The 25,844-nt window shown below is 42.1% G+C and overlaps 1 protein-coding gene across 3 annotated transcripts in view; it reads right to left on the bottom strand.

The window, feature by feature from the left end:
* Positions 1–9,895, bottom strand: part of LOC118361071 (multiple epidermal growth factor-like domains protein 6) — an 86,620-nt gene extending 76,725 nt beyond the window's left edge. For all 3 annotated transcript variants that reach the window (XR_008083424.1, XR_008083425.1, XM_052482839.1), the window contains exon 1: positions 9,485–9,895. Coding sequence is in view for 1 of the 3 variants with exons in the window: in XM_052482839.1 (XP_052338799.1) it covers positions 9,485–9,653 (169 nt within the window). In the remaining 2 variants the exon portion in view is untranslated. The remainder of the gene's footprint in view (positions 1–9,484) is intronic.
* Positions 9,896–25,844: the final 15,949 nt, after the last annotated feature.

The following is a 25,844-nucleotide window of genomic DNA, read 5'->3' as shown; positions in this document are numbered from 1 at the left end:
CATACAGTACAAACTGTGCATTCGGAAAGTATTTAGACCCCTTGACTTTTTCCACATTTTGTTACATTACAGCCTTATTCTAAAGTGGATTAAATAGTTTTTCCCCCTTATCAATCTACACACAATACCCCATATTGACAGAGAAATAAATGTATTTTTAGACATTTTATTTTAGAAACAAAAATATCACATTTACAAAAGTATTCAGACCCTTTACTCAGTAATTTGTTGAAGTACCTTTGGCAGCGATTACAGCCTCGAGTCTTCTTGGGTATGATGCTAAAAGCTTGGCACTCCTGTATTTGGGGAGTTTCTCCCATTCTTCTCTGCAGATCCTCTCAAGCTCTGTTGGTTGGATGGGGAGAGTCGCTGCACAGCTATTTTCAGGTCTCTCCAGAGATGTTCGATTGGGTTCTAGTCCGGGCTCTGGCTGGGCCACTCAAGGACATTCAGAGACTTGCCCTGAAGCCACTTCTGCATTGCCTTCGCCCAAGTCTGAGGTCCTGAGCGCTCTGGAGCAGGTTTTCATCAAGGATATCTCTGTACTTTACTCCGTTACTCTTTCCCTCAGTCCTGACTAGTCTCCCAGTCGCTGTCGTTGAAAAACATCCCCATAGCATGATGCTGCCACCACCATGCTTCACTGTAGGGATGGCGCCAGGTTTCCTCCAGACGTGACACTTGGCATTCAGGCCAAAGAGTTCAATCATGGTTTCATCAGACCAGAGAATCTTGTTTCTCATGGTCTGAGAGTCTTTAGGTGTCTTTTGGCAAACTCCAAGTGTACTGTCATGTGCATTTTACTGAGGAGTGTCTTCCATCTGGCCACTGTAACATAAAGGTCAGATTGGTGTAGTGCTGCAGAGATGGTTGTTCTTCTGGAAGGTTCTCCCATCTCCACAGAGGAACCTTGGAGCTCTGTCAGACTGACCATCGGGTTCTTGGTCACCTCCTTGACCAAGGCCCTTCTCACTCGATTGCTCAGTTTGGCCGGGCAGCCAGCTCTCGGAAGCGTCTTGGTGGTTCCAAACTTCTTCCATTTAAGAATGAAGGAGGCCACTGTGTCCTTGGTGACCTTCAATGCTGCATAAATGTTTGGGTACCCCCTTAATTTCTGTCACACACACCCACAAGTATGCAAACACATGTATACACCCTACAAATGATATTCTCACAGCATAAAATTTAGAATTTTGTTCGGAATATCAACAGACCAAAGAAAGGAGTGGCTATTTCTAAGACTATGTTTGCTATGAGCTACTAGCAAACATTGTGACAGCCAACCCCATACTGTGTGACAACCAACCACGCGAAGGCGCTGGTTGTTACAAGTGGACAGAGTGTGTTTGATGGCTTATAACTTCACGTTGGAATAAGATACGAGGATAAAAATCATCCCCATTTCAACCCAAGACCTTGTTCTTTATTCTAGTATTGAAAAGTCAGATTGACTGGTGCTGTGAAATACACACGAGAGCAAAATGTGTGACAACCAACCTCCTTCTCCCCTAAATATTTACAGTGTATACAAAAGTGTGCCTCCCAAACAGTGTACCAATCGAGCACATGCAAACTCTACAGGCTAACGAAGACCACCTCCCCAAGTGATCGGCAAAGAATTTTAATAGCTGTGGCCCGGAGCGCTGACGGGAGGCTAAATTAATGCCCCTTGTGTGTGTGTGTGTGTGTGTGTGTGTGTGTGTGTGTGTGTGTGTGTGTGTGTGTGTGTGTGTGTGTGTGTGTGTGTGTGTGTGTGTGTGTGTGTGTGTGTGTGTGTGTGTGTGTGTGTGTGTGTGTGTGTGTGTGTGTGTGTGTTTGCGTGCATTTGTGTCACTCACACACACGGTCAGCGAGGACATAAACAGCAGCACTGTTTCACACAGAATCATTAGAGCATGATTACACCACTGCGAGTAAAAGTGGGACATGATCTGGTATGACAATACAGCACATTCCCAGTCAGCAACCAATTGTTATTGGTAAAGCCAAATGTATGCAACAGCTTAGCATGGAGTAGGGGTTAAAGCATTTGCTCTGGTGCTGCAGCATTCTGGATATAGACGAGCTAGGAAATGTAGCTGGTGCACATACCTGGGGGTCAGTTGTGCATAGAGAGGTAGAGAGAGAGGTGGAGAGTAGAGGTCGACCGATTAATCCGAATGGACGTTTAATTAGGGCTGATTTCAAGTCATAACAATCGGAAATCTTTTTTTTTTTTTACGCCTTTATTAAATCTTTATTTAACTAGGCAAGTCAGTCAAGAACACATTCTTATTTTCAATGACGGCCTAGGAACGGTGGGTTAACTGCCTCGTTCAGGGTCAGAATGACAGATTTTCACCTTGTCAGCTCGGGGGATCCAATCTTGCAACATTACAGTTAACTAATTCAACGCTCTAACCACCTGCCTCTCGTAGCACTCCACAAGGAGACTGCCTGTTACAAGAATGCAGTAAGCCAAGGTAAGTTGCTAGCTAGAATTAAACTTATCTTATAAAAAACAATCAATCAATCATAATCACTAGTTAACTACACATGGTTGAAGATATTACTAGTTTATCTAGCGTGTCCTGCGTTGCATATAATCTGACTGAGCATACAAGCATACAAGTATCTGACTGAGCGGTGGTAGGCAGCAGCAGGCTCATAAGCATTCATTCAAACAGCACTTTCGTGCATTTTGCCAGCAGCACTTCGTTGTGCGTCAAGCATTGCGCTGTTTATGACTTCAAGCATATCAACCCCCTGAGATGAGGCTGGTGTAACCAATGTGAAATGTCTAGCTAGTTAGCGGGGTGCAAGCTAATAGCGTTTCAAACGTCACTCGCTCTGAGACTTGGAATGGTTGTTCCCCTTGCTCTGCATGGGTAACGCTGCTTCGAGGGTGGCTGTTGTCGTTGTGTTCCTGGTTCAAGCCCAGGGAGGAGCGAGGAGAGGGATGGAAGCTATAGTGTTACACTGGCAATACTAAAGTGCCCATAAGAACATCCAATAGTCAAAGGTTAATGAAATACAAATGGTATAGAGGGAAATAGTCCTATAATTCCTATAATAACTACAACCTAAAACTTCTTACCTGGGAATATTGAAGACACATGTTGAAAGGAACCACCAGCTTTCATATGTTCTCATGTTCTGAGCAAGTAACTTAAACGTTAGCTTTCTTACATTGCACATATTGCACTTTTACTTTCTTCTCCAACACTTTGTTTTTGCAATATTTAAACCAAATTGAACATTTTTCATTATTTATTTGAGGGTAAATTTATTTTATTGGTGTATTATATTAAGTTAAAATAAGTGTTCATTCAGTATTGTTGTAATTGTCATTATTTCAAATACATTTAAAAAATCGTCCGATTAATCAGTATCTGCTTTTTTGGTCCTCCAATAATCGGTATCTGTATCAGCGTTGAAAAAACATAATCGGTCGACCTCTAGTAGAGAGAGAGGTATAGAGAGAGGTAGGTAGAGAGAGAGGTAGGTAGAGAGAGAGGTAGGTAGAGAGAGAGGTAGGTAGAGAGAGAGAGGTAGAAGGAGAGGGAGAGAGGCCACGATACCAGGACTTTGATACCGATACCAGGTTTAGTATCACAATACCATCACGATACTTGATACCAAAATGATACCACGTCAACAAAAGCAGACATTTTGGCCAAAGTAACAGAATGGCACTTGATCCAGACATATCCTTTGAGTTCAATATCATTATATTGGAAATTTTGTATTTTTGATTGTATGCATTAAATAAACTTTTTTTATATACAAGATAACTGCATAATGGTAATCATTCATTTGAATGGTACATTTCTATTGATAAACTGGGTAAATCAAGGTGTAGAGAGATGGGAGAGATGAATAATGTTTTTTGCTGACAAATCAGCATATTTAGCATTGTGGTTTACATATTATCACAAACATAGTACTGGGGAAGTGAATTGATGTTGGCTTCAGCTGTAAGCTAGCAAGGAAAGTTAGCCTACAAAGATGGAAGCTACCGGTATCTTCTTGCCTTGTAATGTTCTAGCCTGTACTGGACATTGTTTTGAGAACAGCAATTAACAGTTTCAACATTTCTACATACTGTGTTGATTTATTCAAGTGTGTTAACTTCTGTGCAGCACAAGTGGTGATACAGCCCAGACTCCCAATGAGTGCAGTGGTTCCTCATGTCAGGCTATAGCTAGCAATGGGTAAGTGGAGCAGTCAGACAAGAGGCATGAACAGTTCGCTCATGCTACAGGGGGCAACGACTGCACTGATAGACTTGATCGTCTCTCAATCAATAGATGACGTGAGGCACATTTGACAGAAGAAAAGACAGAGAGGAAGAGCAACTGCAGCCTAGCTGTTTACCATACAACAATCCCTGAATGTTGTTCTCGACATGAGAGGATTATTGATATGGATTGGAGCCACTGGCCTCTGCTGCTGTGGCCAACATCCCTCCCTGACATCACAGTCATTCAGTGTATATCTGGCCTCAAGTCACTGACCTCTCACCAACAGCCATGAAATTCACACTGACTAGCACAACACAACTCCGTTGTAATGTCCTAAACAGCTGCCCTGGGGTCTCTCCCACACTCACAGCCAGCATCAACGTGTTTGGAACTGGAACCACGACCAGAGATGGAACACACATGGCTCAGATCAAGTACGCAGTTTGGCAACCTGTGGGGGTTACAAGACTGTGGTCCGCTGTGGTCCAATATCACAACATTTTTCAGGATTAGAGGTATGGAGTGCAGCCGAACCTTGGTTTTGGGAAGTAGCATTGGCGTGTGCGTGATTGCGGGCGTGTGTGTGCACACATGAATGTGTGTGCATGTGTGAGTGAGTTCTTGTGTGTGTCCATGCATGGGTGTGTGTGGTGCCAGGATCTCCTTGTGCTTGCCATACTCTTACTGGACAATGTTAAGACGCATTCAAAAAGCAACTAGACTCCAACTGTCATAAATCAGGAGGATCACAGGAATTCACCAAGTCAAAGAAACAACCAAGAAACTGCTACATTTGCAGATTGAATATGCCAGGTAGTCTATAACTCTAATATCTAGTCGAAGGGTGTTTTCACACTTAGTCCCTTTCAGCCAATTTGGTTTGCTTAATTTTGGGGGCAGTGTGAACACTCCAAAGGAACTTAGACCCCTCAAAGAGCCCCCAAAGAGAACCGAACTGAACTGAGATAATTTCGAAAGGAGGTCAAGTTCTTTTTTTTTTAGGGCAATGTGAAAACAAAGCTCCCCAGGTTCGCTTGTCATCATTCCTAAACAACACACCTGACTACTGCAACACCTGTTCCCCTGCCATAAATGCTCACATTGGTGCCACAAAAGAGAGAAGATGATGTGCATCAAGGATGCATATTTTTTTAGTTCAAGATTACTTGTTTGCGATAATTTCATCTATAGGATAAGAGAGCTTCATAAGCTGTGAGAAAAAACATCATCAAGGACAACAACCACCCAAGCCACTGCCTGTTCACCCCGCTATCATCCAGAAGGCGAGGTCAGTACAGGTGCATCAAAGCTGGGACCGAGAGACTGAAAAATAGCTTCTATCTCAAGGCCATCAGACTGTTAAACAGCCATCACTAACATTGAGTGCCTGCTGCCAACATACTGACTCAAATCTCTAGCCACTTTAAAAATAAAAAATTGGATGTAAAAAATGTATCACTAGTCACTTTAAACTATGCCACTTTATATAATGTTTACATACCCTACACTACTCATCTCATATGTACATATTGTACTCTATACCATATATTGCATCTTTCCTATGCCGTTCGGCCATTGCTCATCCATATATATGTTTATGTACATGTTCTTATTCATTCCTTTGCACTTGTGTGTGTATAAGGTAGTTGTTGTGAAATTGTTAGATTACTTGTTAGATATTACTGCATGGTCAGAACTACAAGCACAAGCATTTTGCTACACTCGCATTAACATCTGTTAACCATGTGTATGTGACAAATAAAATTGGACTTGATTTGAATAAGTCATTTTTTAAAGCCATTTTGCCGCAACTTTGGAAGTATGCTTGGGGTCCATGTCCATTTGGAAGACCCATTTGCGACCAAGCTTTAACTTCCTGACTGATGTCTTGAGATTTTGCTTCAATATAACCACATAATTTTCCCTCCTCATGAAGCCATCTATTTTGTGAAGTGCACCAGTCCCTCCTGCAGCAAAGCACCCCACAACATGATGCTGCCAACCGTGCTTCATTTCTCCAAAAAGTACGATCTTTGTGCAGTTGCAAACCGTACTTTGGCTTTTTTATGGTGGTTTTGGAGCAGTGGCTTCTTCCTTGCTGAGTGGCCTTTCAGGTTATGTCGATATACAGTGGGGCAAAAAAGTATTTATTCAGCCACCAATTGTGCAAGTTCTCCCACTTAAATATATGAGAGTTTAAACCCAGAATGCATTGAGTGAATGTTGACAAAATATATTGGTTTCTTTATAAGCATAGCAATGTGAATACGAAGAGGATTCAGACCACAAAATAGTTGAAGTGAACTGGCAAAAGAGTTCAAATGCAAATGCAAGGGCAGAGTGAAAACAAAGAGAACTGAGTTCGTTTGCCTTTTTTATCCCAGAGTTCACTTTAAAGAGGACTGAGATGGGTTCTTTTAAAGAGGACTATATGTGAAAACACCCTAAGACATACAGAGTGTACAAAACATTGCACCCCCTTTTGCCCTCAGAACAGCCTGAATTCGTCGGGACATGGACTACAAGGTGTCAAAAGCGTTTCACAGGCATGCTGGCCCATGTTGACTCCAATGCTTCCCACAGTTGTGTCAAGTTGGCTGGATGTCATTTGGGTGGTGGACCATTCTTGATACACACGGAAAACTGTTGAGTGTGAAAAACCCAGCAGCATTGCAGTTCTTGACACACTCAAACCGGTGTTCCTGCTACAATTCCCCGTTCAAAGGCACTTCAAACTTTTGTCTTGCCCATTTACCCTCTGAATGACACCCACAGAATCCATGTCTCAAGGCTTAAAAATCCTTCTTTAACCTGTCTCCTCCCCTTCATCTAAACTGATTGATGTGGATTTAACATATTAGATCAATACGGAATCATAGCTTCCACATGGATTCCCTTGGTCAGTCTACGTCATTGAAAGCGCAGGTGTTCCTAATGTTTTGTATAGACATCTCACCCTCTCCTGATTCTGACGCAGGATACACCATCTACAGTTGGGTTAGGGCACCGACACACTGGAATTTGGAAAATGTTTGTAAAAAAAAAAAGAAGAAATTTAAAAAAGACAAATGACCAGGAATTCACCAAAACATGCATTTAATTTACGAAATCTGTTCACCAACTATTCCCCTATGTGATCATGTCTCAACGTTATCAAGGTATGAAAACTATTGTTATTTTCAAATATAATTTCCTTTTTGGGCTCAGTTATGGTCAATTTGCAGTGTACATGTAACGTTTGTCTTAAGAAGTAGACCAAGGTGCAGCGTAGAAGTGTTCATGATCTTTAATGCTCAGGACACCAAACAAAAACACCAAAAGGAATAACGAACGTCACGTTCTGCCGGCTTCACAGAGCTAACAAAAAACAAGATCCCACAACATAGGTGGGAAAACAGGCTACCTTAGTATGATTCCCGATCAGAGACAACGATAGACAGCTGCCTCTGATTGGGAACCACACTCGGCCAAAACCAAAGAAATACAAAACATAGAATGTCCACCCCACATCACACCCTGACCTCACCAAATAGAGAAATAAAATGACTCTCTAAGGTCAGGGTGTGACAGTGTAAATGATTATATCTACTGTATGTTCCAGCTCCCGACCATCCACTCCGACAAAAATCGCCTACCGCTGTCATATGATTTAAGTTATTAATCCATCTCTATCTCTCTCCAGGGTCGGACTACCGCATTTGGGGCCCCAAATAGCTGCATTTTAACACATTTTGCCATGGGGCAGAGAGAAACGTGCTGTTTTATTGTTAATCTCATGCTATTCTTCGCATTTTGTGATGAGGCTGAGAGAATAATTTAGCTAACTTCCTGCATTTTAACACATTTTGCCATGGGAAGAGAAAATTATTTTGCAGTTTTATGATGCTATTTTACACATTTTGTTATGAGGCTGAGATAATTTTGCAAATGTAAAGCTTAATTCCTGCTCTTTTACACATTTTGCCATGTGGCTGAGAGACAAATGTGATGTTTTAAAGCCAATTTCCTGCAATTCTACACATTTTGCCATTGCTTTCGACATGTTCAAATGCTCTCTCTCTCCACATATAGATCCTCCCTGTATCTCTGACAAGTGAGAGGCTATTAAACATCTTCCAGGGTATACCCCTTAACTGCAGGAGCAGTATTGTCTCCTGATCCTTACCTGCTTTCAATGAATTTTACACAAGTTCACTCACACCATTACAATTTTACCATTAAAGGTAACGTAGGTTAAGCCACTAATGTAGGTTCATAGCCTCATGTGGGACAATAAAGCTGCATTGTATTTCTAACTCTCACACAGACAAGTGTAACCGATGTGAAATGGCTAGCTAGTTAGCGGGGTGCGCTCTAACAGTGTTTCAATCGGTAACGTCACTCGCTCTGAGACCTTGAAGTAGTTGTTCCCCTTGCTCAGCAAGGGCCGTGGCTTTTGTGGGGTGATGGGTAACGATGCTTCAAGGGTGGCTGTTGTCGATGTGTGCAGAGGGTCCCTGGTTTGGGGCGAAGAGAGGGACGGAAGCTATACTGTTACATTGATGCTGTTGACCCGGATCACTGGTAGCTGCAGAAAAGGGGGAGGTCAAAAGGGGGGTGAGTGTAACCGATGTGAAATGGCTAGCTAGTTAGAGGTGTGCGCGTTAACAGCGTTTCAATTGGTGACGTCACTTGCTCTGAGACCTTGAAGTAGCTGTTCCCCTTGCTCTGCAATGTAAAGATGCTTCGAAGGTTTCTGTTGTTGATGTGTGCAGAGGGTCCCTGGTTCGAGCCCAGGTAGGCGCGAGGAGAGGGACGGAAGCTGAAGCCCACACTGATAATTTGGTGATATGTCAGATGTCAACACACAGACGCCATGATTCAGAATCTCTCAGACTAGGGGTTCTCTTGCATTCCAGAAGATGCAAGTGACATTGTCTATCATCATACAGTACTGCCAGGACTGATATACTATATCAGGGAAGGGAAACTTTGTAGGCTTAAGCCACAATTATTCTATATATTTCTTCCAGTCTTCCAGTTGAGAGTTCAAATAGCAGTTTTTCCCCCTCCCCATGGCAAAATGAGTAGAATGTATTCGCTTAGGGTTCCCAAAAGGCTAGGGCCGGCTCTGACTGCATCTGTGGGTATGTATGTGGGTACGCAGACCCTCAAGCCGCTGCTGCCCCTCATGATGACTTCAAATTGTTTATGGCCCCCACCCCCGTCAAAGTCGCTACTATGGTAGAGCACTGTGCACACAGCACATACTTCTCACTCACCTGCACCATGCGTGTGTCCCGTGTTGTAGCCACTGTATCCATAAAAACAGGTGAAGCAGTTCCTGCGCTGGTAGCGGTATCTGCCAAGCCTGTTATTAGCTCCCCAACTAGGGCTTAACTGACTCCAAAAGCCCACTAGAACCACCATAAACCATCCTGTGGAAGCCATGGTCTAAACAGCACTGAAAGTAAGTGTCTACAAAGAAGTAAGATAATTACGATGTGTAGAGAGATGGAGCCTGGACCATGCTGTCGATAGCATCGTTTCCGAAGGAGGTATGATCACCGCACCAGTTGAGTCATTTTCTTTGGTAATTTCAGGCAGCATTCCCCCTTTTCTCTTTCTCTCTCCCTCTAACTCTCTCAGCTTTGACAAACATGTATGTATGTGATTCTCTTTTGCTTGGGAGCTCCTCCCTCTCTCCCCCTCTCCCTCTCTCCCTCTCCACAAAGACAGGTCCACTCTCCTTGCTCCTATGTTCCTCCCTCCTTCTTCCCACCTCCCTGCCCCCTCAGGTACAGTGACACAGTTGTACAGAGGAACTCCAACAACTGGACCGCACAGGAACATTCACCGAGGTAACATCACACCAGAGAAGCCAAGCACTGTCACACCTTTCCCTCTATCCTGTAACTCCTAATGCCATAGAGAAACGTATTGTAAATCACACTGATTTCATGGCAATGGGAGAGCTTGTACATGGCCTGTACATGTAACTGGGATTTTGTCAGCTAGTTGGCTCGCCACAGGTAAGATAAAAATGCAATAAAAGGAAAATATGGAAATATTACAGCAGAGGTCAACATATTATCTTCATGAAAAGGGATCACCATGGAGGTATTAACCTGCCAATAAAGGATAGAGGGGGGCAAGCAAGCAGAAATGAGGACATGTGAATGGAAGTGATTACTGAAGAGAACGCAGAAAGGAAGTCAACAGTAACAGCATGCCCACCTCATCTCACTACCCAATGGGGATGAGACAGAAAACCATTATCACACTGTTACTTTTAGATTCTCAAACATTGGGCCTGGGGCTCTGTTGATCCCCGTTCACAACCATCCCCACAAATAACAAAATAAGGTAATAATCTTCCCAGGGTGATGAACGACACAGTCCAAAAGAGTTCCCAGATGTTGAATTAAACCACAATAAAAGTCTCTCTCCCTATCCTTGGCCACCTGCCGCCTTATATGTCACAACTTTATTCAAAGTATTACACAGAGCTCACCAGACAGAGGTCAACCTCCCTAGAGTGAATTGAAGTGACACAACAAAAAAATCCCCATAAATATCCTCAGTTTAAGCTAGAGATATCAGGTTTGCATTGGATTTGTCTCAATCCACCACATCTGCCAGTGTTATGGAAAGGGGAGACTCTCACGGACACCATGGTGTTCTCTGTTTAGCTCTACGACCATGTGAAGTCGGTACCGTCGACGTGCCAACTTCTGTCTGTAGCGTCTGAACCGTTTGGGTTAAAGCTAATGTCACCCCACTGTGGAAAGGGGAGATTCAATCAAACTGGGACCTTCACAAAACCTCCAGGCGACCATTACGTGACGTCCCAGGATGTCCAAATGACTCATTATTGTTTGCAGGTAACGATTGCAGATTATATGTTTAAAATGATGGCCTACAGACTCATTCAGGTATTTTTTGTGTGTGTGTGTGTGTGTGTGTGTGTGTGTGTGTGTGTGTGTGTGTGTGTGTGTGTGTGTGTGTGTGTGTGTGTGTGTGTGTGTGTGTGTGTGTGTGTGTGTGTGTGTGTGCATGACTGTGAATGTGTACATTTCAATGTGTGCTGGTGAGTGTCTCTATGTATGAGTATTCCTGTATGATGTGCATGAGTTTGTTTGTGTCATAATTGTCAGTGGGTGGTGGTATGTGCATCAAATTGAGGGAAGTAGTACATAAAAACATTGATTAATAAGCTTACAGTTCAACATTTACTGGCAAGTTATTACATTTACCAGGTTTATTACATAAAAACTTTGAAATGTTATTACAAATAGAAAAATGTGCACATTTTCCGGTGTTATTACATTTACCTTTGTTGGAGGCCTTGAAAGGAGAACGAGAGAAAGAGAGCAGAACAGAGGATCTGGAAGGAGTAATATGCGAAGAGACAGAGCTAAGGGAATCAACTCCTAACTTCTGTCACCAGGACTGTCAGGAATACAAGGAGAGAAAGGTGACCTGTTGGATATAGTCTAGCGCCCATCCATGCTACTAGCGTACTGATGGACTGTGCATCAATGGTACTAATACAAGGGCTCCAGGCTAGAAAAGGCATGATTACTTACTGCTAATGGACCTGTAATTCCTTCCCAATGTATTAAAGTCTCCAGAGTAACCCTTACATTGCACTCTGTGAGAGAGCACCGACTCTGTTCATTAATGGACCATCTGAAGAGCCCATATTGCGACTGTCGGTCGCTTAGTTTCAGTCTCCCATGTAGAAAAAGTAGCCACAGAAGGGAGCTTCCAAAGCACTAACCACTGGAACATTCTCATAAGAACACACACAAAGAACACATCTATTACAAGACACTCATCTGACCAAAAAACTATAGTAGCTACCCCTGAAGGACATTACGTTTGTCGAGGACAAGACACTACACTACCTACACTACACTAACTCAACACGGACACTTCCTGACATAAATCAAGACGTCAATGCCATTTTGGACATGAAAGGAATTGTGGGAATTGCGAGGGCTATTTTTTTATGTAATCAATCATCGACTGCTGCGCTTGGATGGGAGCTGCGAGAGAAGGGCCAACTTCAGCTGAGTGAGGGAAATTATAGGTAATAGCGTGCTCAAGTGATGTGCCAGGCAAGCCATATGTGAGCTCATCTATAGAATAACAAATCATTAAGTACACGGCTGCATGTACAGTAGGAGACTTATAGAAGAACATTGGAACTAAAAGACTATTTTACAGGCTGTTCATTACCTGGAAATCACTAGCTTTTAGGATGTGGACTATGTCCCAGATAGCAGTCAAATCTGGGCCAGTTAAGGCAATTAACAGAAAGTTAATTGTGGTCCGAGTGCAGCCAAGTGGGATTGAAAAGTTCATACATTTGTTGAAGATGGCAGTTTTCAGGAGTGTGTTTGGTTTGAAAAGCAGTGTGTCCTGGATGAAGGAAGTCGACATCTTCAACCTCATAAGGATCCGCCCTTTACTTTAAATTTTCACCTAAAATGACATACCCAAATCTAACTGCCTGTAGCTCAGGCATTGAAGCAAAGATGTGCAAATTGTCGATACCATTTGAAAGGAAACAGAAAGGAAGTTTGAAAGGAAGTTTGTGGAAATGTGAAATTAATGTAGGAGAATATAACACATTTGATCTGGTAAAAGAAAATACAAACAAAAAAACAAACAACATTTTTTATTTTTTTGTACCATCGTCTTTGAAATGCAAGAGAAAGGCCATAATGTATTATGCAGCCCGTTTTAATTTAGATTTTGGCCACTAGATGGCAGCAGTGGATGTGCAAAGTTTTAGACTGATCCATTGAACTATTGCATTTCTGTTCAAAATGTTGTGTCAAGACTGCCCGAATATGCCTAATTGGTTTATTAATAACTTTTCAAGTTCATAACTGTGCACTCTCCTCAAACAATAACATGGTATTATTTCACTGTAATAGCTACTGTAAATTGGACAGTGCAGTTAGATTAACAACAATTTAAGCTTTCTGCCAATATCAGATATGTATATGTCCTGGGAAATGTTCTTCTTACTTACAACCTCATCGCATTAGCCTACATTAGCTCAACTGTCCCGTGGGGGACCCACCTATCCCGAGGAAGAAAATCAACAGTCCATGAACCACTTCCCTGAATGCATACGCTTCCTTTGACGCACGTCTCTTAATAGGACATACACTCGAACACATGCCTCAAGCCTCAAGCGTTGCTGTGCTGATGATGCTGCGGATATAGCAGGCAGGCAGTATTCCCCACAATGGTGTCACACATCCTGAGGCTGTTCTTATATGGATACCGTAATGCAAATGCTTGGCTGGTGTACCATAAGTCTATGATACACACCAGGTACTCTGTGACATTTTAGACAGAGATCAGCAGCCAGTTCACTTCATACTGGTTTGTACCTTCCTTAATGCACCGCCATTGATTAGGCTAAAGGCCTGATTTGAAGTGAGAGCATTGAGATTTTGATAATGGCTTTGACTCAAGGATCCTCTGTCATTTCCATGGTATTGTCCTATCTTTTATAGGCGCTGTCCTCAAGCCAACAGGTCTGGACTTAACCCGTGTGTAGTCTTAACATTCTGTATACTCCCCTTGTCCTAAGGGTAAAAAATGACCCGCCTTCACTAAACCCTTAAAATAATGCATCTTCACTGAATTTTAAACTCCAAATCTATTTTGCATGAAGATACAACCTGTTATTCACACATTTTGTGAATATCTGGGTTTTCCCTCTTCACAATGCAGAAAGACTGCATTTAATCAGTGGACACCACTCGTTTTTATTACAACACACCTGTCATAATTGTTTTCTTTAGTAAAGTAGAGGTTTATTTTTATTATTATTATTGCTAAAGGTACTGCATAGGTGTAAACATAATTTTTATTTTAGCAAGAGAGCACTTGTATAGACTAAGAAAGTAGCAGAAATGTGCAGAAAGTAGTTTTGAATGCATTGTATTGAAGGGAAACAATAACAGTCTTGAACTTTTTTGGCAACATAGAGATATACACTTGTATACCATACAATGAGGATTTCAACTACAAAATACTAGTCTCATTTTTGAACCATTGCCCTCACCCACAAGGTGTATAAACAACATCAAAAAATATGAATGAAATAAGATAATAGATCCAAAACAAAAACGTGGAGAACATAAATCAATCAACTCTAATTGGCTCGTGTGATAAACATGTAGAATGTTGAGGCGATGTCCTGGGCAACTGCATGTCTTGTGGGCCCTGGGGTCATCCTTATGACATGTTGACTGCATGTCTTGTGGGCCCTGGGGTCATCCTTATGACATGTTGTGCTACCATCCTGCCCTGGTCGTCATATGGTGACAAGGACCATGTTATTCTGCTGTTCTTTGACAAAAATGTCTCTTTTTCAGCTTGGGGGATTTCTTCTTCATCTGAAGATGATGCATCGTGCTCTGGGTTGTATTCTTCCCCATCTTCTTCTTCATCTGAAGATGAGGCATCGTGCTCTGGGTTGTATTCTTCCTCATCTTCTTCTTCATCTGGAGATGATGCATCGTGCTCTGGGTTGTATTCTTCCTCATCTTCTTCTTCATCTGGAGATGATGCATCGTGCTCTGGGTTGTATTCTTCCTCATCTTCTTCTTCATCTGGAGATGATGCATCGTGCTCTGGGTTGTATTCTTCCTCATCTTCTTCTTCATCTGGAGATGATGCATCGTGCTCTGGGTTGTATTCTTCCTCATCTTCTTCTTCATCTGGAGATGATGCATCGTGCTCTGGGTTGTATTCCTCCTCATCTTCTTCTTCATCTGAAGATGAGGCATCGTGCTCTGGGTTGTATTCTTCCTCACATCTTCTTCTTCATCTGGAGATGATGCATCGTGCTCTGGGTTGTATTCTTCCTCATCTTCTTCTTCATCTGAAGATGAGGCATCGTGCTCTGGGTTGTATTCTTCCCCATCTCCTTCTTCAGATACCTCCTCCTCTCCTGAATCATTGTTCTCTTGTTCCTCCTGGACATCTGAAAAAATCAGATCTACGACCTGTTGGACACTGAAAAGTGCACTCATGGCTTCAGCAAAGAGAGAACTCAGGGGACTGTCATCTGCATCACTTTTATTGCCCCTGACTGCATTCCCCATTAGGTAACAATGCTTTCAAGACGTTTTTATTTTGTAGGAAATGTTGTTTATCTTGTCTGAAATGTTGTTTATTTTGTCTGTGAACTTGAGTCATGTGTGTGGATGTGGAGGGGAGATGCTGCACATGCACAAGCAAGTTTCAGTTTTGTCTGAGTTCAATCAGTAGCACACAATCTCAATTTCTCATTGTGTGTGTGTGTGTGTGTGTGTGTGTGTGTGTGTGTGTGTGTGTGTGTGTGTGTGTGTGTGTGTGTGTGTGTGTGTGTGTGTGTGTGTGTGTGTGTGTGTGTGTGTGTGTGTGTGTGTGTGTGTCTCTTTGTGGTTAAAATTATTTTATAACTGCCAGGTCAAAAATTACCCTAAAATAATCGTTGTACCCTGCTGGTGTACAGCTTTCATGGAAATATTAACAAATGTGATGTTTCACTCTTTGAAAAGTCATCCAATTTCAGGTTGAAAAAATATAATTTAGGAGTTTTTCTCTGCTGTTAAACATAGTGGTGGGTCATTTTTGACCTTTAAGACAACACACGGGTTAAATAGGACACACACAAACACACACACGTGCAAACACACACACACACACACACACAATCATTGTAGCACCAGTACATCTCTACTATGGCTATAGGCTCAGTATAGATTGTTCCCCACAGTGATCCCCCACAAATGATTAATTCCTTGCCGTCTGTGTGCTTGCTTGCGCATGTGTGTGTGTGTATACATGAGTACATGTGTGCATTACTCTCTCACACACACCTACATACAAACCCAAACCCACACACAAACACTCCTGCTTCCTGTTATAGAGTATGGCACATGGACACAGCTCCTGAAGGCTTCTTTTGATGAATGAGGCCAAGGAAAGAAAACTTTGCAGTTCTTTCAACCCCAAAAAGCCAAGAGTTAATGTAAACCAGACAGGACATTCTTAATTTTAATGGCTTACAGCTTTTCAAACCTTTGCCTTTTTTAGATGGGTGTTGGGATTCCTATTGTTGGAATTCCTATTTCTCCTACTGTAATAGAGCAATATTTTTGGTGTCACAGATTGTTCTGACAATTCCCACCATTTTTGAGAAGATCTTGATGAAAGTGGCTATTTTATGCCCTTTTTAAACCTATATGGACTATAGCAGTGGTTCCCAACCTTTTTTGGTTATTGTACCACCAACTGAATTTTTCTCTGCCCGGAGTAGCCCTGAAGTACCCGCTCATGTGCATTTTACCAGTAGCCCCATGGACTCATGAGTCTTTTCAAGTACCCCCATGGGGTCCTAGTACCCTTGGTTGGGAACCGCTGGTCTATATGTTTATTGTCTACATGTACATAACTCCTATAAGATACTATAATCCGTGAGCCGTACATGGTACATAGAACATCTTGTTTTCATTATACCCCTTATAGTGCACTCTAAAATATGGAGTATGTCTACATTCATTTATTAAACATGAACCGCATCTTGATTTAGCTTACTTTTAAACATTGTTTGGAACAATTTACTCTTCATTTAAAACACAAAACATTTCAAGAGTGGGCTCTCTAGTACTTTTAAAGAAATGATCCATTTGATATCAGGGAAATTACATTATAGGTAATTAACCGATCACATCCCTATTGTAGGATTGCATATTCAGCAAAACACCAGCAGAGGGAGTTCCCTTTGAATCCATTTTCACATTCACAGTATTGGTTGTGCTTATAAAATGTATGATAACTTTAAAAGCAGCAGAGAGCCCACTCTGGAAAGTGGATGTACTTGTAGAGTATATTGCTTAAAATAATATGTCACAAAATTAACAAAATCAAAAATTAGTACTTTTAGACATTAACATTAATAGTTTTAATGTTTAATAAATTCGTATATAAAACTGTATTATGGAATCTATAAATACTTGTCGCGTTCGTCGTATAGAGGAGACCAAGGTGCAGAGTGATTAGAATACATTATTCTTTTATTAACGAAGAACACTTAAACAAACTAACCAAAAACAACAAAAGAAACGTGACGCTATAAACAACGAGTGCTGAAACAGGCAACTACACATAGACATAACAACCCACAAAATAACCAAGGAATATGGCTACCTAAATATGGTTCCCAATCAGAGACAACGATAAACAGCTGCCTCTGATTGAGAACCAATCTAGGCAACCACTAGAGGATACAAAACTAAACAAACCACCCTGGTCACACCCTGACCTAATCAAATAATAAAAAAAACAAAGATAACTAAGGTCAGGGCGTGACAATACTCCATATTTTAGAGCACACTATTGGGATTATAATGACACCAAGGTGTTGTCTGTATCATGTACGGTTCACAGATAATAGGGTCTTAAAGGAGACATGTACAGTACCAGTCAAAAGTTTGGACAAACCCACTCATTCAAGGATATTTCTTTCTTTTTACTATTTTCTACATTGTGGAATAATAGTGAAGACAACAAAACTATGAAATAACACATATGGAATCATTGTCATGCCCTGACCATAGAGAGCCTTTTAATTCTCAATTTTGGTTTGGTCGGGGTGTGACTAGGGTGGGTGATCTAGTTAATTTATTTCTATGTTGGCCTGGTATGGTTCCCAATCAGAGGCAGCTGTTTATCGTTGTCTCTGATTGGGGATCATATTTTGGCAGCCATTTCCCCACTGTGTTTTGTGGGATCTTGTTTTCGTGTTGATGCCTGTGAGCTCCACAGAACGTCACGTTGCGCTGTATTGTTTTTGTGAGTTTCGTTTAATAAACATGTGGAAATCTACATACGCTGCACCTTGTTCCGAGTATGATTACCACGACGATCGTGACAGAAGATCCCACCACACCAGGACCAAGCAGAGTGCACAGGAGGAGAGGGTATCCTGGGCCTGGGAGGATGTCCAGGAGGTAAGGACATCCTGGACTTGAGAAGGGATAATGGCAGGACACGAAAGCCTTCCATGGAAGTAGACGCAAGCGGTGAAGGAAGGACACCATCTGTGCCAGCTCTACACACCAGGTCTCCAGTACGCCTCCAGTGCGCCTCCACAGCCCAGTACGTCCAATGCCTCCTCCTCGCACTCTCAGGTGTGCTTTGCTTAAAATCCATTTGTGGAATTTCTTTCCTTCTTAATTCATGTGTTTGAGCCAATCTGTTGTGTTGTGACAAGGTAGGGGTGGTATACAGAAGATAGCACTATTTTGTAAAACACCAAGTCCATTAATGAGGGGATTGTGTCGCTGGAGCCAGGAGAAACCCAATAGCACGAGAAGCTGAGGGGACATGATGAGCAGGAACTGGATAGCCTCGCTGTGGTTCCCTGACACACGTAGGTTGATGGGAGTAGTGTTGTGGGTGACTCGGCCTATAAAGCGCCCGTCCAGCCCTCTAATGTCCATGGGAATGGATAGGGTTGAGTGGGGATGTTAAGCTCGAACCCCAGGGTAGTGTCCAAAAAGCTCTCGTTGGCCCCAGAGTCATTGAGAACCGCGAAAGATTTGGACTGGTCTCCCCACAGCTGAATGGCTGAAAAGGGGTCCGAGCAGGGGAAGCAGGAATGTTCTCCATATGGCCCACCAGAGTACTCGCTCCTACCGGTGAGCCTGTTTTTTTTTCATGTGTAAAAAGTCAAGGGATCTGAATACTTTCCGAATGCACTGTATACAGGGGGTACCGGTACCATAACCACCAATACCTTTCTGATGCATTTTAGTCACTTCAAACTACACTCTTCAAATTGTAATACTGTCAAAATGCTGTCAGACTGATAGATTGTCATGGCCCAAATTAAAAAAAGTTAACATTACCTAACTTTTTTTACATGATGGGTTCACAAGAAAATGTTGATATGAAACTGGGGTCGCGGACCATAAAGGTTTGGGAATCCCCGGTTTGGGGAGTTTGTGAGTAGGGCCCAGAGCTTTGCTGACCATGTGACCTGACCAGGAAAAACTCTGGGCTTTCAATATAGGTCATAAGACTTCTGACTAAACGTTATTTATTTTATGCTGAGTCGTGGTCAAAGTCGACTCCTCGGTCCTCAGCCTTGATCACACAGATTATTACAACACTGCTTTTCCTACCGTAGATTTCACAGGGAAATGTGCTATTGTACATCCTTGGAGGTCATTTTGAAAAAGAAACAGAAACATATTGTACAGTAACGAGGACTATCCAATACCAGATAATAATAGACAAAACTCAATGGCAAATAGCTTCCATAAACAACTTTGAATCCTGGCAAATGACTTAAACCGTTTAATTATATTTCAAGAATTGCACCACTGGCGATGGAAACCACAGACAGCGATCTGAAAAACCACAACCTCCAGTTAGCTGGCTCCAATTCCTGACCTTTTCATAGTAGATGACAGAGAAATGGCTGCACGGTGCACATTCAATTTTCCAACATTAGGAGCAAATATTTTCCAGCTCGTTTTATCGAACCATTAGGGGAAAAAAAACATATCTGAATGTTTAATATGTGCATGACTGTAGAAGAAATGAGCACAACTGTTTGCTTCAATCTGTGCATTCTGCCACTTGTCTAAGCTGCATAATCAGAAGGGAACACATCCATAGCTCTGTTATTGAATATTGATATCTGTAGGATTCAATGGTCAGGGAAGTTTGGTAATTCAACAGAGAAAATCCAGTGAGAATGAAATACTGTATAATTTACTTTATTTCAACTTTATTTAACCAGGTAGGCCAGTTGAGAACAAGTTCTCATTTACAACTGCGACCGGACCAAGATAAAGCAAAGCAGTGTGACAAAAACAACCACACAGAGCTACACATGGGATAAACAAACGCACAGTCAATAACACAAGAGAAAAATTCTATGTACAGTGTGTTCAAATGTAGTAAGATTAGGGAGGTAAGGCAATACATAGGCCATAGAGGCGAAATAATTACAATTTAGCATTGTGCAGATGAGGATTTGCAAGCATGGATACTAGGGTGCAAAAGAGCAAAATAAATAAATAACAATATGGGGATGAGGTAGTTGGGTGTGCTATTTACAGATGGGCTGTGCACAGGTACACTGATTGGTAAGCTGCTCTGACAGCTGATGCTTAAAGTTAGAGAGGGAGATATTCAATTTGTTCCAGTCATTGGCAGCAGAGAACTGTAAGGAAAGGCGGCCAAAGTAGGTGTTGGCTTTGGAGATGACCAGTGAGATATACCTGCTGGAGTGTATGCTACGGGTGGATGTTGTTATCGTGACCAGTGAGCTGAGATAAGGCGAGACTTTACCTAGCAAAGACTTATAGATGACTTGGAGCCAGTGGGTTTGGCGACGAATATGTAGCGAGGGCCAGCCAACGAGAGCATACAGGTCGCAGTGGTGGGTAGTATATGGGGCTTTGGTGAAAAAATGGATGGCACTGTGATAGACTACATCCAATTTGCTGAGTAGAGTGTTGGAGGCTATTTTGTAAATGACATCGCCGAAGTTAAGGATCAGTAGGATAGTCCGTTTTACGAGGGTATGTTTGGCAGCGTGAGTGAAGGAGGTATTGTTGAGAAGTATGAAGACGATTCTATATTTAATTTTGGATTGGAGATGCTTAATGTGAGTCTGGAAGGAGAGTTTACAATCTAAACAGACACCTAGGTATTTGTAGTTGTCCACATATTCTAAGTCAGAACCGTCCAGAGTAGTGATGCTGGACAGGCGGGCGGGTGCAGGCAGCAATAGGTTGAAGAGCATGCATTTAATTTTACTAGCATTTAAATGCAGTTGGAGGCCACAGAAGGAGTGTTGTATGGCATTGAAGCTCGTTTGGAGGTTTGTTAACACAGTGTCCAAAGAAGGGCCAGATGTATACAGAATGGTGTCGTCTGCGTAGAGGTGGATCAGAGAATCACCAGCAGCAAGAGCGACATCATTGATATATACAGAGAAAACTGTAGGCCCAAAATTGAACCCTGTGGCATCCCCATAGAGACTGCCAGAGGTCCGGACAACGGGCCCCCCAATTTGACACACTGAACTCTATCTGAGAAGTGGTTGGTGAACCAGGCGAGGCATTCATTTGAGAAAGCCTTGACCAGGTCGATGAAGAAGCGGGAGCAAAAGTGTCTTTTAGTTTCATACAGTTCAACAAACTCTGATGTACAATATCATAGTTTTCCAGGTGGCTCAATTGACTGAAATATGATGCTGGCAACATCAAGGTCAAGGGTTCAATCCGAACATTTGCGACATATCACTGTTCAGCGTGTTAGCTAACGAGGACAAGTGTATACAGGAACTGTACGTTGTTAATGAATGTAAAGCTTTCTAAGCATAAGGGTTGAAGCATGTGTATCTCTGCTACTGCTCCTAGCTAAGGTCCCTCTGGTATCACTAATGATAGATTCTGTAAGCAACCAGATCCATCAACATTCACTTGATTAAAGTGTAAATTGTTCACTGACGACTCAGGCCAAAGAACTTGAATGGTCAAAATTAAATTGCTGTGGTTCAAGAACGTCCCAGCCATAAAAGATTCCACAATGCCATAGTAGAAGGGAACAAGGGAATCTTACAGCCAGTTCTCCAGGACCCAAACCTATACTGGTGGACACATGTAATAAGACAGGTCTGTGTTCCTGGCATGCACACACAAGTACACGCCATAGGAGGTTGGTGGCACATTCATTGGGGAGGACGGGCTCGTGGTAATGTCTGGAGCGGAGTTCCTGGACGTCATACTCATTTAGGCTTTTCATCTAGTAGAATTCGATGCACAGAGAATTGTCTTTTCACACTCAAGTGTATTCGACAACAGCTGCTAATCAGAATAGCACTCTACAGAAATGAATGAATGGCGGGGAACAAGCGAAATTGCTCATTCGATGACGCCTTCTATGTGACCAATACAATTTGATTTGATGACGCCTTCTCAGTGTGGATGAGTAGCCTGTTGATATTTGTTGTACTAAACTGTCCCTTCTAAATAGCATGTAGTATGATTGGTACACAGTATACATTTTAAGTGATGTAAGCAGTAGACAAGACAGATTTGGGACACGGCCACAAACACAGAAATCAAATGGAACAGAATGTACCTCACATGCCGGCCCAAAATATATTCCTCCAGTCCAGTGGGGAAAGCAGTATGTTCTTCATCTCCCAAACAGGCCACACTATCAGGTCAGTGCAAGGTAACGCAGAGACATGCCAAAGCACACACCAAAATGATCTATTTCTCACTGAAATGCATACACACACACACACACACACATACAGAGACAGAGACACACACACACAGCAGGTTAACAGTCTTGCCGTGCGCAGACAAGTGAACCCAGCTTCAAACCCAGTCGGTCACATTTATCAAGATTGATGTATCGCTATAAAATCATTTTAAAGGGGTTCTCACAGTGGCTGATATTACAACAAAAGTTGATACTACCTGGATTAACAAAGAATGTAACATAAAAAGAATACATGTACATCACAGGAGGTTGGTGGCACCTTAATTGGGGAGGACGGGCTCGAGGTAATGACTGGAGCAGAATACGTGGAATGGTATCAAATACATCAAACACATGGTTTCCAGGTGTTAGATGCCATTCCATTAGCTTCGTCCCGGCTATTATTATGAGCCGGCCGCCCATCAGCAGCCTCCACTGATATACAGCACTAAAGTCAATGACACCTAGACGGAGGGAGGATAATATGGACTCTTTATCAATGCAACCGTTTATTTTGGTCTCTCTATGCAATAACTCTTACTTTGTGCCATGACTCTTTACTCTTTGAAATAACTTCCACCTCGGCATAACATTTCTCTACAACATTCAGTTAGCACTGCGGGGAACAGAAAGCAATCAATTCACATTTTAAGTAAACACAGTCCGAGCAGGTCTGCATTCATCACAGCAAAGATGTCCTGGCACTGGTTCGGGCCTGGCGTCATAAAAATACAGTAGGGCTTTGTCTAGGAAACATAATATAGCTTCATTGCTTTCCTGGCACCCAAAAGCTCAACAAATCCACTAGTTACTTTGATTTATCGGGGGAAACATGCATGGGCTACATAGACCTCCTGGGCTATGTACATGTGATATCGCTTTCATAAGCTACGCTAGGAGGAGAGAGTGGAGAGTGAGTTATGGATGTGTATGGATATGTAGAAGTCAATTCCAGTGCACAGGTTTGATGTTATCCTCTGCTCAATAAAGGATTTGTGTGAAGGGCCCAAATTAAGTGTGAGGCTCATATAAAACATAAAACGTTTTACATGGTAAAACACTTCCACACTGAATCGTCTTATGGGGTTATAGTATAGAAGCCAGTTTATAAGAGTGTTTCATTCAGTTCCATGGGATGTGGTGATCAATGTTCTGTACCATCTTACGTTTAAAGGCCCAGTGCAGTCAAAATTCAGTTTTCCTGAATTTTGTATCATATTGTACAACGGCTGATGAAATGAACACTGTAAAAATTTGAAAAAGCAATCAGTGTTATTTCCTGATAGTTGCTGGTTGAAAATACAATTTACACCAGACCTTCTAATCAGCAGGTTTTGCATGGGCCAAGGTTTTGCTTGCCTGGTAACATCACCAGGCGGTAAAAGTGAACAGACCAATAACAAAAATAGTTCCAATCCTCTCTGCCAATAACAGCTAGTTGTCAGGTTACATATCCCTCCCATTAGGCCCCTCCAAAAAGGCCCCTCACTCAGACCACTCCTAGACAGTCCTAGCCGAATTCTTGTTTGAAAAATGGTCTTTTGCTGAAATCAATTTATTTGAGCTTTTTGACCATTTTAAATGGAAAGCTATTACAGTAAGGTATTTCATTGTTATATTTTCTTGATAGACCAAACATCATTAAATGATTCAGATGCATGAAGGTTCTTGAAAGAGATTAACAGAAAAAGGACAGGCCTCCTGATGGAAGGGGGTTGCGTAGCATCTTTAGGGCATGGCCAGACATGCATTAACACAAAATAACAACTCATCTTTCTACTTTTCGGACGAGTTGCATACGTAACACACACTTACTCCATCTGTAATTCTCGCACACAAAATACCAATGTGGCCACAGACTTAGTACAAAACCATCAAACTTGTCAAGGGGTGGGCATGAGTTCACTCATTAGCCACCACTAAAAAAAAGTGGAAGAAATCAACATAAGTCCACTGGGGAAATAAGATCAAACTACTGAAGATTAGGGTAATTTAGAGTGTTCTACTAAAACCTTAACATCAATGAACAAAACTGTATAAGTCTGTGCCAGAATCTACCCAAGGCTGATTAGTCTGGAATTTGCACAGCACTGATGTGAGCTTGATCATACGGAGTGTGACTTTCAGTTCACTAATACTGTATCACAATACTGTTCTTGCAACTGGAATAGTTTCCAACAAGTATTTTAAGAAGTTTGTATTTGTGACTGAGAGGTATGTGACTATTCCTTTTGATGTTTGTATATGGTATGGCATTTGTTAATAAAGTTTATTTGAAAACTGGACTGAGCCATCTCCACGTTGTCCTGTCCCAGGCCAAGCCAAAACCAGTCTTTCCTCTCTCCCTGTGCCTAAAATCAACCCTGATGCACACTTCCTGTTGGAATAAATGTCCTATTAATGGGACTGTGGGCACTGCCAGTGGGCTTAGTCAGTGGAAGCCCTATAATAGAACAAAATGGGATCTGCCTTTTTTCATTTGTCAGTCAGAGTCTGGCCTAGAGGAGTTGCTCTAGCTCAGAGTCATTCATAGTGTCAAAAGGATTGGATTGCTGAGAGAGAGAGAGAGAGAGAGAGGACAGTTGGTTTGAATTTCAACGGCCATTACATGAGTCAATGTAGAATGTATACTTTCTAGATGAGCATGTGACCTATAAGAACATATTCTCTGTTCTGTTCAGTATATTTAAAATCTTTTAACTGTTTGAACTTACATTCATTTGGAATGTACTGAAAGGGTGCCGTGCAGGAACAACTGAATCTTTCTGCAAATTGTGGGGGAAAAATGTGTATTAGCACTACTTTAAATGATTGGTATGTACAATCCTGTTATTCTGTTTGTGTAAGTTGCTGTTTTCACCAAACTCTGTACCTAATCCACCACGGCTGTGCACATCTCGTGTTCTTACCCCCACCCTCTGTATTCTGAAACTTGCATGTTCTGAGCGAGGTATCTCTGTTCCGAATGAAGTCTACTTATGTCTATTCTAGGAACAAACCATTTTTAGTACTCACAGGAGAACACAGAGGACTCAGAATATGGCCAGCTGATCCAGTAGATATCGGTTGGTTCGACACATTGAGACGGTTGTGGTGGATTAAGGAAATGTAACAGGGTTGGGCTATACAAGGCAAGCACAGACTCTGAATCGCTGAGCTCTCAAGTCTATTCACTTGTGTGTGTGGTGTGACCTGCTCCCTTAATACGTTTTGAATGAAGAAATAATTTAATTGCTGACTGCCCCTTGTCTCGCCTCATTAATGAATTCGAATTTCCACGACAAAAGCGGCTTTAACAATTGAACCGGTCCCTATGGCTCTGTCACAGTA

This window comes from Oncorhynchus keta, chromosome 28 (assembly GCF_023373465.1).
Source record: "Oncorhynchus keta strain PuntledgeMale-10-30-2019 chromosome 28, Oket_V2, whole genome shotgun sequence".
Taxonomy (NCBI): domain Eukaryota; kingdom Metazoa; phylum Chordata; class Actinopteri; order Salmoniformes; family Salmonidae; genus Oncorhynchus; species Oncorhynchus keta.
Note: the sequence above shows the minus strand (reverse complement) of the source record. Positions and strands in the feature narration are given on the sequence as shown.